The 13009-nt window shown below is 32.8% G+C and overlaps 3 protein-coding genes across 3 annotated transcripts; 2 read left to right on the top strand and 1 right to left on the bottom strand.

The window, feature by feature from the left end:
- The first annotated feature begins 2671 nt into the window (after window positions 1–2671).
- On the top strand, window positions 2672–4018 carry LOC120337351 (uncharacterized). The gene is made up of 3 exons (XM_039405121.2): window positions 2672–2847; window positions 3238–3342; window positions 3693–4018. Exons 1-3 carry the CDS (start codon window positions 2722–2724, stop codon window positions 3831–3833), a joined length of 372 nt encoding a protein of 123 aa, XP_039261055.2. The 5' UTR covers window positions 2672–2721; the 3' UTR covers window positions 3834–4018.
- Window positions 4019–4988: 970 nt separating this feature from the next.
- On the top strand, window positions 4989–6414 carry LOC120337348 (uncharacterized). Its single transcript, XM_039405117.2, has 3 exons — window positions 4989–5167; window positions 5638–5739; window positions 6050–6414. The coding sequence occupies exons 1-3, from the start codon at window positions 5024–5026 to the stop codon at window positions 6200–6202; spliced, it is 399 nt and encodes a 132-aa protein (XP_039261051.2). The 5' UTR covers window positions 4989–5023; the 3' UTR covers window positions 6203–6414.
- A 554-nt stretch (window positions 6415–6968) lies between these two features.
- LOC120337341 (uncharacterized) lies at window positions 6969–9158 on the bottom strand. Its single transcript, XM_039405111.2, has 6 exons — window positions 8793–9158; window positions 8600–8672; window positions 8095–8449; window positions 7778–7910; window positions 7345–7483; window positions 6969–7215 (listed from the first exon to the last, which is right to left on the bottom strand). The coding sequence occupies exons 1-6, from the start codon at window positions 9126–9128 to the stop codon at window positions 7175–7177; spliced, it is 1077 nt and encodes a 358-aa protein (XP_039261045.2). The 5' UTR covers window positions 9129–9158; the 3' UTR covers window positions 6969–7174.
- Between the last annotated feature and the right edge of the window lie 3851 nt (window positions 9159–13009).

Genomic DNA, 13009 nt, shown 5'->3' with positions numbered 1-13009 from the left:
GTGTTACCATAATTTGATTTTTCCGGTGTTCGGATCTAGAATCAATCTAATTTTTTTTACATCCTGAGGATCGTTTTTTATGCGACTACATTTTCAACATCGACATTCTTACAAATGGCAAGAAAATAGAACGCACACTATTTTCAAACTCCTCATTGCATCAAAATTCACAAGGAAAAAATAACCAAAATGTAAACATGAACTGAATGTACCTTATAAAATCACAACACGAGTATAGATAGGCTTTTCAATATAAAACGATGAGATGCGCTTTGTTGTATCTGCATTTACTAAGCACATGTGCGTTTTCTGATGTAGTGAGTGAGTATTTGTAAAGTTTTCAATTTCTCTCTTGTTTAACATATTGAATATATATTAACAATAAATTATATGTCTGAGGAAACATTAATGATAGGACAATGCTGAAGCGAGTGGTTTGAAATTCTCTAACTTTCCTGACTTTGAAATAAAATAAAACCTATTTATAGGACAGAATTTCATCCTGAAAATAAGAGGCTTAGTTCAAATAAAATCAGATGCATGGACACGGTCGTATGAAAGCCATGAACAACAAATCCAATTTCAAATAATCAGCATAACGCGAACAAAATGGTTGTAAAATAATGAAACAAAAATTGGAATAATGGTCTGGTTTAAAAGTTAACGTATATATATATATAAGACTCAGGGTGGTCCAAACCCTGGCACGCGGTCTGCATGCGACTCGCGAACACATTCCGGGCGGACTGAACAATTTTACCTTTAGCGTATACTAATCCAATTTCAATGTTGTATCTAGGGTGCCGATACGGGAGTGAGGTTCTGTGATCGATATATGGAAAATGAATTCCTCTATTTTCAAGCGTGGGCCATGTGACCGCAGTGACGGAACGCATAGCTGACTAAGCGCGGCGCAATCCATTTTTTTTTAGCTAGGCATCGAAATCCCAACTTAGACTGACTTGGTTGTTCTTTGACGATAGCACTAGGCCCCTGCAAGTTATAAAATTAGTCAAATAAAACAATTCATCATAAAAGGAGTCTTGAAGGACAAGTGACAGAGGAAAACTGAGAGGAAACGTATTTCCTTGCCCGCAACGGTGTGCTATAATTAAAATAATATCTGTCACGAAACAATATAATTTAAAGCAACATTACCAAACCAAACGCGAGAAAAGCTACGGAAAATGCCACGGTACTACTCGGGAAGCAATTTTAAAATGACTATATGCTTTATATATCTTCCTTAAAATAATAAAAAACACCCATGTAACATAACAATCGGCCGATTAGAACGCTAAACTCTCTTTTTTTAATTTAATATATTTAAAGTAAGTAAACTCGCGATATTTTGATCACTCATGGGTTTTTCTCCGACTGCGGCCCGCGAGACCCTCTCAAAAGTTTTTGCGGCCCTTCAACCGAGCAACCTTGGACCACCCTGATATATGTCATTGAAAGTAAGGGGTCAAGATACGAAGAAATAATAACCTAAATTATGTTTATTGATATGAACATATCGTCAACGTTTGCTGAAGTTAGGGTGCCCATAACTCTTTACTTCTCCATAATGTAGCCAAATTGTATCGTATAATTGGAAACCCGTAATTCACGTAAGGGTAAAGTTTAACATAAGGGCTGTGATTTGCTTCAAAATCAATGGCACCAATAGGCACTCTAGCGATAACTTGTAAACCTCAATGAATATATATAATTACTATTGAACTATTTTGGGTCTTCTAAAATTGCGTCACAAGGGTGGCGTATAGTAAGTACTGTTGTCGGTACTCAAGCAGTTTATGAGATATACCTAACATGGGTCATTTACCAATATACAAAATACTCTACTATTCGGAATGAAAGAAATAGTGACAATTGCACAGATTTGCAAAATAATTTGAAAACGCAAACACGTTAAACTATTTCGAATATTGAAACCGCTGTACACCTTTACACACTGCTTCGGCTTTGTACATCTCAGTTACGAGTCACGGCCCGAAATTTTGACAATGCTAAACAGTCTGAGGTATTTTACTGGAACTATGTTCTACAGAGGTTTCCACATTAATATTATGTGTTTTGTATGGGTTCGTTGTATACTCGACTCATTTAACAAAAGACGACCAAGTGTCATTAAAAATTCAAAGAAGTCGCTGCTAGACAAGAAGATTTATGTTAAGATTTATATCACGTTCGCGCGCGGCGAGAGGACACATGATTTATTTACTGGATGTGAATATTCACTATTTGTTTTATATGCATTAGAAGACAATTAACACATATACATTGACTCTTCGCAATATTAGCGTAAGTCCAACCTTCTTATGGTCAAAGTATTACAATTAATAACCATATTCGACTAAGCTTATTTTTAATTTAAGCCTAGTTTAGGCTACATTCATGTATGAACTGAACATGAATACATATATTCAGAATATATATCCTAGTATACTTACTCGTAGAGTGTTGTCGCTGAAATTAACACGTGTATGGTAAAATTTTATTTTTCTATCAACTCAAGTTCTAAGTTAGACAAGTATAAGCCATGAATAATGACAGTCTTCATGTGTAAATTTTCAATGGGCCATATTTATCTGATTGTTAGAAAATTAAACATTTTTAATGGTTTCGTAGTATATAAGCAAAGCGACAAAGCAAGATTACATATATAAGTTTTCAGTCAAGCAAAATCGTGAGTACAAACAAAAACGAAGAAACAAGATGAACTACTTTGCATTCCTTCTGGTGGTGATTGGACTTTCTGTCTCTTCAGTATTTGCCACAACCTACACAATTTCTGGATTCAGAGACACCAATGGAGCTCGATATCAGAAGACCGTTCAAAAAGTAAGCTAGTTTTAGCAAACTATTCGATTTAATTGGGATTTTAGGCCCAGTCTTTCGTGAATTAGGTTCTTATTACAGTAATGCCATCTGTTCTCTGTGGGTAATGACTAACAAAAAGCATGGTACTCATGTAGTATGTGCACCAAGATAGCGCAGTATGTGTACCAACAGGTTAGAGTTAGGCCATAATTTCAGGTACAAACACTACGGGAGTCACTTGGCTAGTTCCCGAACTTGTAATATAACTAAAATAAGGGAAATTAGAATAAAATTATGCACTAACTCTAACCTCCGGTGTCCGCCATCTTGGTGCACATACTATGAAGGCGCCAAAAGCATTCATTTTATTTTAATATTCACCGAACATGACTTGGTTTTATTTATTTTCAGTTCATCAAAGAAGCGCAAGATGACCTCAATGACAATTTTTCGACAATGTTTGTTGCTAAATCTTATCAAAGAGCAATTGAAGATTACGACATTATCTTAGTCAAGGTGATTTCTTCTACTTTGACGAATCATTTTATACAAAAAAATAGTAACGTTAGAATCATAATTGGTAAAATTATTCTCATATATACGTATGTCATTTCCTTCATCATTAATGAATTTAGCAAGAAAGAACGTTCCACTAAACCTTGAGTCGTGAGCCGTCGTGAGCTTAAGATTATTTGAAATATTTATATGCACAACGCTTCGACAATCATATTATTCTAATTGTCCCGAAACTAAGCCTGAATACCTAGGACTTACTCGTAGGTTAGTATGTGATACCATTTCATCTGAGTTGACAAAAGTCCATACAGTTTACTTTAAGGCGTTATATTTTCTCGTTTTATTTTCAGATCCAAGTTGGTAGGCGACGATACATCAATATGGCAATCAGAGAAACTTTCGATTCTCCTACTTATCTTACTTCCATCAAATATATTGGTTCAAAAGATTTCATCCTAGAAGTTACTGCGACTCTTCGACCTCGGGAATAATTAAAACAATTGTCATTTTTGCAAAAGATCATATTTGGTTTAATATAAACCTGTATATTTTTCGGTATCTTTACAACATTTTTCTTCACAACCTCATAATTATGTACTTTTTACATTAGTGTGTTTTTGTTGTAGTTGGTTTGTGTATTAAATGGAAAAATAAATATTTTCTTTTGTATTGGTAATTAGTGGAGTATTATTAATATTTTTCTGATACTTATGAATTATGGTGGTGTGAGAAAGTTATAGCGAGTTATATACAGCGTTGAGTATAGGATACAGTATTGACGAGTTTGGAATGCGACAATGGATAGAACGATATTTCCGTTTTCCAAAACATCACCTAAACTTTATTAGGCCGCTAACATTGCTGAAAATTAAGGCAGCTATAATAGTTTAAAAGTTTGAAAAATAGACTTTAAATCTGACAATAAAAAACTTATGCCAACAACATAATACCAAAACAATCCTTATGTACATGCTCTTGAAAACATTTTCTGAAAGCCTGAAGACAAATCGTGAATTTTTTTGATTAAAAACACTTGAAGATTAATACTGTTATTCATTTATGCCTGGAATTATAACTAAATTGAAACGTAAAACTTGTACCTAGATTTCATCGAGCCAAGTTTATCATGCGATTATCTCATACTATATCTGCACATTGCAATTTCTTCACATCAACATACTATTATTACTCACGCCAAGACTATCTTACAAATAGCCGCCGTAACAATAGCTCGTGACGTTGAACGATCCGTTAAGCTGCATGAGAAGATGTATGAGGTGAACCTCTAATGTTTATAATTTGGCAATGACATTTTCGGAGTTCCATTAATCCTATTACACGTACCCTTACAATTTGGCATGAGCTATTTAGATGGACAATTGGTGAAATGAAAGAATAACTGACAGTAGAAGTAGTTTAACTTGAATTACCTAGTAAATGTAACTATTTGCCTCCTCATGACTCCACAAGACGAAGTCTAAGAAGGTAGCGCATGAATGAATTTCAGTGATAAGAAGGAATTAGAGTTCGGAATGTTTATTTAGATACGATCAATTAGCATTATTTACACTGGAATCTTAGTGAACTTTAAATAATTTTATCAAAGTATATGAAAATAAATTCTAGCTCTCCGTGACCTTGACCACATACCAGCCAGGACGTGGAACGAACAAAAGTAGCGATGTTTTGCTCTAAATACCTCGGGTGCGTTGTTCTAGTAGGAATCGTTTTATTACATACGATTTCAATCAGTTCTGCAGCTCGATATACCATCTCACCGATAGTTAACAGAAATGGATCAGTAGTGAACGATATTGTATCTAAGGTGAGTGTAATAGTATAAAATTCATATCCTAAATATAAAAAAAAAGTGTTAACCGCACTTGAAATTTTCTTTTAACGGTTAAAGAAAGTAATTATATAATCGGAATTGAAATAAAAACAATCGTTTTGATTTACGGGAGTGGGTGATTATTGATAAGAAAATGAAGTACATAGCTGGGGCTAATAGATGTTGATGGGGCTTAGGAAATGGAAACCTTGGACTTTATACACACAAGCAAGATCCTTTCTCAATTGTTATCCTGACCTTAACAAAGGAAAACCTGTTTCGATCTATTCTTTCTTATACTGTGGGACAGAATGGTTAATTTTGTTAATAGACTGCTGAAAGTAAATTTATTTCATATTGAGTAAACAAAACACCCGGTTTCTAGCCCAATTCGTCGTTCATAAAATGATCTTTATTTAATTTTAAATTTAAAGTAATTCTTTGTTGCTTGTTATTCATTACAGTTTCTTTCTGAATCGCAAGTGGAATTGAACGAAACGTTTTCGATATTTTCTACAAAATCGTTCAGGCTATCGGTGGAAGATGAAAATATTATTATAGCCAAGGTAATTAAATCAAAAATAGGCAAACATACTCGTCAGTAAAATCTATTCAATTTATGGTTAGAGAAATTTCAAGAAAGAAGATGTTGTCCTGGTGGTAGACGATTCTCAACCTCGATCAAGATGGGCTATGGATGAGGATAGTTTTTGCCCAATAGTACAATGTAACTCTGACGAGACTTTTAAATAATGCTTTTAAATCCCCTATTTTTAAATATGCATGTACATTTTTAGTTATTCACTACAAAGGGCAAAACTGCCATGAGATTTTGTTATTTCCAATGACACTTTCAAATTCATTTTAATTTTACAGGTCAAAGTTGATAGAAAATCTTACATCCACATTGCAATTGCTAATGCTTTTCGTTCCACACCTATGTATCTGACTTCGATTGGTGGATTGTCAAAACAAAGAGATATAAAAACTTACACCTTGGAGATCGTTGCTAAGCTGTCTCCACCATAATCTCAAGAAGAAAATGTTGGAATAAATTTGTATTTGTTTATACGGATTTGGGTTTTTACTGTGTAGTAGTTGTTAAACGTATTTTTATTACGTATTTTTGTTTGTACGTGAATTAAAGAGGTACTAAAATAAATTATAACGTTTGTTCATTTCGCACTGCAACCAGAAGTTACGTAGGCAAAATACGGAATAAATCACACGTTGCAAGTTGAGTTAATGAATCAAATTAGCTTGCCATATTTGTATGTAAGCGGAATATAGGGTGAGCGCCAGTTTGTATATATCAAATAATAGCAATCGCCCAATTCTTCACCCTAAATTAATAATTTAATTTCACATAAATATGCATATGTTTTTATGATTAGACAGCGACAAGGAGGGTGGTGAAGAGAAATATATATATATTGTTTTAATCCGGCGCTGGAAAACTAATCCGCTGCTATATCCATCACAAAACCTCTGCGTAATTTGTAGATTAACTGATAAGCATTCGGCCAACAATCCCAGGTAGACCCGATTGCCGATGTACGCGTATATTAGTACTCGAATTCAAGCGGAATTGGATAAAGTTCTATCAACTAAAATAAGGGAAATCGGATTAAAATTACAGCCTAACCCTAACCTGGTACACACACTACGGATGTACCCATTTTTAATTAGTCCATTTTCAAATGAATCACCTATGATAAAAAATCGTCTATCCTGCAATGAAATAGAGTTAGGTCGCCTTCTCTATAATCACAAAACTGAAATATTGTTCATAATGACTATATGTATTGAAGTAGACGGGTTAAAGAAGTCATGCTGATAAAAAAAATTTGACAAAAATAAATAAAAAGTAAATTGTAAAATTGTGATATTTCAATACAGGTTTGCTTCCAGTTATCACTGAAAACATGAAAATGCACAGTCTTGTTTAACACAATATGGAACTTCGAGAAAATAGAAAGCAATCATCTTGCAGCTATTCATTCATCTGACCCATTCAGTCCACATTAATCGCGTTGTTAAATCTGTGAAAAGTATAATAAATTTTTACACGACAATATCAAATAATTACAATGCCTCACAATTTTTCTGGTAGTTGAAAAAAAAAAACATAGTCGATTTCTTTTTATCAACTATTTTATGTTTCTACTTACCACTGATGTTCCATTTTCTTGATTTATATTCCGGATTTCCGTTGATACATTCCTTCACAAACTGATTTGGATGTTTTTCTGATTCTAACATATCTCTTAGGAATGCAATGTATGCAATAGCAAGACGCAATGAGTCAATCTGGAAAAAGATTTCCATAAACTACATTTTCATAATATTACTACCGGACCTTTTTTTGCTACCCTTTCTGGAAATATTTTAGAACAGCGAAAATTGCTATGAGAGTATAAAGAGAAGCTCTATGAATGAAAGGTAATATTTACTAAATATCCATGCAATGATAGATATGCAAACTTGCAAAATGCAATTTGTTTCTGTGAACGAATGATTCAGAAAATGAAATTTAGTAAATCAGTTACAAGAAAAATTTGTTTACTAATGTTATTAAAATGATTTATTAATATTAATTGTTACCTTTGATAGTCTTTTCTCGTATGGGAATGTTGGAACACGAGACCTCAATTCATCAAATCCTTCGTTGATATTGAACATTCTTTTTCGTTCTCGATTGTTTGCCGATTTTCTTTCTTGTGTTTCTCCATTTAAACTAAGCAATGTTCAATTTGAATAATTTCAATTGCGTTATTATAACATGAGGTATCTATATGGTAAACTCCATAATGTATTCTATCGTAAGCATCATAATCTTATTTATAAAGCGTTTTTTACCCTCACATGACATTACTCGAAATATATAGTAAAAATATTTATCGTCTATAAGAAAATCTTACGTCAAGGGAGAAGTTCTCTTTTCCTTTCTTCGCATTTGTCTTGAATTAATCTTTCGTTCCTTAGGTTTAAAATTGTCAACATGATGTTCTTTCACGCGGTGTTGATAGTGTTGACTATTCTTACTCATTTGAAAGGGAGTAGCAACGTATGGAAATGCAGGTAATACAGGAAAAGGTTGAATTCTTTCAGTTGTAACAGGGACAAGATCGGTATGAGGATAATGTATCTGTCCGCACATTTCTCTAACTTGTTCATTTAATGTTTTATCAAGTGTTTGAAGATACGATTCATCTGATATTGATGACAAGAATTCCTCACCAAGTTGGTAAATTATTTCCCCATTTGCATCTGCTTCTAGAAAAGTAAATTTCAAATTTAGTTAAATTTTTTTTAAATATAGGAAAAATGATAAGGACGAAGTATTTTCAATAACCATATTTTTTTACAGGACAAGATTAAAACCCAAACAACAACGATTGTCAGTTATTCATTATGAAGGCCTACCGCGAGAAGCTTCGATTCTCCCATCATCTTCCTTGTTATCAACTAAATACTCTTCAGTTGTAGGCAACCCCAGCTGCAATGAAATAACATGAACATGTATAAACAAGATCATTAGAATGTTCTATTTTCTAATAAATTCAATCTAATATCTTTTTTCAAAAATAGCTGTAACTTAACATAAATCAGAACATACCTGAAATGATTCATTACTGCTACAGAGTAACTGTTTGTTCAATGATTGCAAAACCGTCAATTGTGAAGAGTCTGAATCTTTGATGTATTCATTCTCCACGTGTATTGCTTTTGGTCCACATCCATCGACAAAGACATCATCATTGTATACGAAAGATATTGCCTCAGATTCTTGCTCTTGAGTGACTGATATTACTTCTGTGTAGTCAGAAAAATGTTCTGGCAACACAGAAATCTGTTGATCATCTTCCCCAATGAAAATATTCTCAGGTGAATGTAAGGTTTGCAAACATGCAAATTCAAGTATTTGTGAATCTGGAATATTTTCAGAATTCATTATTAAATGTAATCCGTAATTGAATGAATAGGTAACTGATGTCTTATTTCCAGTAAACCCCTTTATATATTGCAAACACACGACAGTCCCAGATGACATTAAATATCATCCGTTTCATGCATGTCGGGATAGTCAGGGAAATCTGTATTTGTTCCATGGATTAGTGTGTATCTGACAGTTTAGCACGTGTAATTGTTGTTGTGTAGTCAGTGTCCACGCGTACGCACGGCGTGACACCAAAATTGATACCTCGATTCATTTATAATACTATGCATACATTTGATTCATTATAGACCCATAATTACTCGTTGGCATAAAAAACGTTGAAAATCATAATCTTGCATTAGTAATTTTTACAATCAGATACATACATAATCTTCACAATGTACGCGACTACAATCTTCTTAGAAAAAAGGAGTTTTAAACTTTCTATGTCTTAATGTAAAGACATGAATGATAGTCATCATAAAAATATGCAGGAATTTTAGCAATACCTACAATTTGTTCCCGCACAAACATTAGTCAAATGACCACGTGACGACATATTTGATAAACAGCATTGAAATAAAAATATTCTGATTTAACTAAAATAATACAAATCAAAGACGAAAACACTTGCTCGCAGGTAAACAGTTAAATCCGGAAAGACAGATATATATAATCGATTTTTAAAAACGACAAAATCTATATTTTGCGAATCATAATTTGTCCAAGTATAATTTGACATCAATACTACTTTGTTTGATTTCCTGCTTTAGGTTGTATGTTTAAAAATGTGATTTTCGTTATTATTGTTCATATTTTACAGAGGAATTTTACAATTCATAACATGGCAACATAAGAAAGGCATTTACAAAAGCTTCGAAGTTATCGGCGTGGTACTTGTAATTTGATACTAATTTTTCTATACTTGTCTATACAGCAGCTGGCGTAGTTCTGCTCGAAATAATATTATTTACCTTAATCTTATTATTTATATTACTTGATATAAGTATGTATATCCAAAGAAAACATGATTGTTATAGTTGTTTTTTTGCCCCAAATGAGAATTTGTACAGATATTGCAAAAAATGTAAAGAGGATGAAAGGCCATTAATTCCTCACTATTTTAATACCGTCATTGGGTCAACAAGATATTTTTGTTTAATGTTTGTTTTATGTAAAATATGAAGAATAACGAAGCCTAAATAATGAAACATAACATGCAAATATTGATATTACTGAAAGTCACAACATATAAAGCATCTTTGGAACAAATCTAGTAGTTTTTGAATTTCGAATAAAATCCGAATCCATCACTATACGTGATCCACAATTAAATGAATGATTGCACTCACATTATTAAACACACAGACGAAATATAGAGTAACAAGTATTATTCGTTCCTTGCATTCGGGGATAGTTGGGGAAATCTGTATTTGTTCTATGGATTAGTATATAAGACAGTTCACCACGTGTGAATATGGTCGGGTCGGTAACATTGCACACTTGTGCTCTAGCTGCATGACACCAGGATTGATACCTTCAATAATTTGTTATAATTATCTAATACTTAGCTTTTGTTAAAACAATTTTAAATTTCAGGAAAACTATATTGGGTTTAGTGAATTTTTCTTCTCAATATATTCGACAAACAAGGGGATACTTTTCCACTTTAAGATTGACATGAAGTTGGTTGTAACTCATAACAATGTAATTCTGTTTGTGCATTGCAGGAATTAATAAAACTGGAAATCGTAAAGGTTCAGTCACCCTTACTATAAATATTTCTTTGTTTATAAAGACGGAAATCAAATAAAGAGATATTGATGTTACGAATTTTACAATAAATTATTTCTGTGTTTTATCTCGTCAAAATCGATTTCATTCTTTATTTCCGCATACAGTATTTCATTTGAATGAAATTTTTTCGTTTCGATTTTGTTCGTTATTTTTTATTTAATATTTGTACTTAGACTGAAAATGTATTGAGATATTGAATCATTATCAATGTAATCAATTGTTTCTTTTTAAAAATATCAACAAGGGGGGAGATTTTTCCATATCATAAAGATATAACATCATGCTGATATAAGTGATTAGCCTTATACATTTATATTGCACGTGTACAAAACGGATAATTAAACATCCCATGCCGTAGTTAGATTAAGCAACTGTTCACAACATGGATTAGCTGAAAAAGTATCCTGATCCAAAGAAGTATCAAAGCAGCATGAAACGCTATTCAGAATGTATCTATTGTGGAATCGGCACGCACAAGGTGTGTTTTCCAACTGCGATTCCGAATTACAGGATGCACTGTTCTGTTATTTGGGCCATCGGATATAAATCTTCAATATATGCACCAACACAGGACAATCCCACGTCTCCCACGTCTCATAGATGCCTGGCGTCTAGTTTAGTATTGCTAATAATTTGCATGTTTTGGACAAATAAGACCTCAACAGCTCCGCTTGGTAAATCATTTTGTGGAGTTAGACATATTAATAGTCAAAATATGATACAAAACATCAATCGTATATTTAATAGTTTAGCTCTCTGTCCCGAAATTGCTGCAATCGTGTTCCGTGGGACAAAGAAAATTCGTGGAGGCCACCAAAGATCGTGGACATATAAAGTCACTTTGTTACATTATAATAAGTACCTCGTGTATTATCTTGAGTACAATTAATATGAATCAAATTAGCTTGAGATCTTTGAGTGTAAGTGGTATAGAGTGAGTGCCTGGTATCAAAATATGGCAAGTGCAAAATCCTTTACCCCGAATTAGTGTTTTATGATTAAACAGCGACAAAAAGGGTGGTGAACAAATATATATATATATCTTTAATCCGGCGATGGAAAGCTAAACCGCTGCTATATCTATCTAAAATCCCCTGCGTAATTTGTAGATTTACAAATAAGCATTTGGCCAGCAATGTCAGGTAGAAATTGTGAATAAAGTACGACACATTGTGAACCGATTGATTGTGTAAGAGTGCTTCAGTACTCGAAAGAAAATTCATTCAATAAAGTTATACCTTTTCAGGTTGATCTCCCAAAAACAAAACCCATATATTTTTATATTTTGACAAAAATGAAAAAAAAACTTCATTAGACGCAAATTTTTGTTTGCGTATGATTGATTGTAACCAAAAGTTTCAGTAATCTGGGACACTTTGCACAGAAGGTATGTTTTCTCAAGAATAACACGAGTATAGTGTTTTTAGGTCACCTTTGACCTCATTATCTTTTAAGATGTCAAAATGTGGTATATATCAGCCATAACATCGTTGTTATAACCGTAATTTGAATATTAAAGCAAAAATAACGAAAAAATCAAAATTTGATTTAAATAAAGTACAGTATGCGGAAATGAAGAATAAAATCGATAAAACATATGTACTAAGTAAACAAATATAATGTGTTGTAAAAGTCAGGAAACGTAACATCAATATTTCTTTATTTGATTTTCGTTTTTATAAATAAAGAAATGTTTTTATAGTCAGTATGACTAAACCGTTACTATTTCCAGTTCTGTTAATTCCTGCAATGCACAAACAGAGCTACAATGGGTTACGAGTTACAGTCAACTATAAGTAAATTTTGAAGTGAAAACTTATCACCTTGTCTGTCGAATATATTGAGGAGGAAAAATACACTAAACCCAATGAAGTTTTACCTGAAACGCAAAAATTGAAACTTACTTAGTTTTATATTTGGTACTTGTTTCTGGAATATTTCATCAAACAATGATTTAATTTGAAAAATCATTCCAACAAAAGTTAAGTATTAGATGATTATAACAAATTATTGAAGCTATCAAAACTATCAATCCTGGTGTCATGCAGCTAGAGTACAGATTATCAATGTTACCGACACAACCATCATCGCACGTGCTA

This window comes from Styela clava, chromosome 10, assembly GCF_964204865.1.
Source record: "Styela clava chromosome 10, kaStyClav1.hap1.2, whole genome shotgun sequence".
Lineage (NCBI taxonomy): Eukaryota > Metazoa > Chordata > Ascidiacea > Stolidobranchia > Styelidae > Styela > Styela clava.
This window is presented reverse-complemented; position numbering and strand designations above follow the sequence as displayed.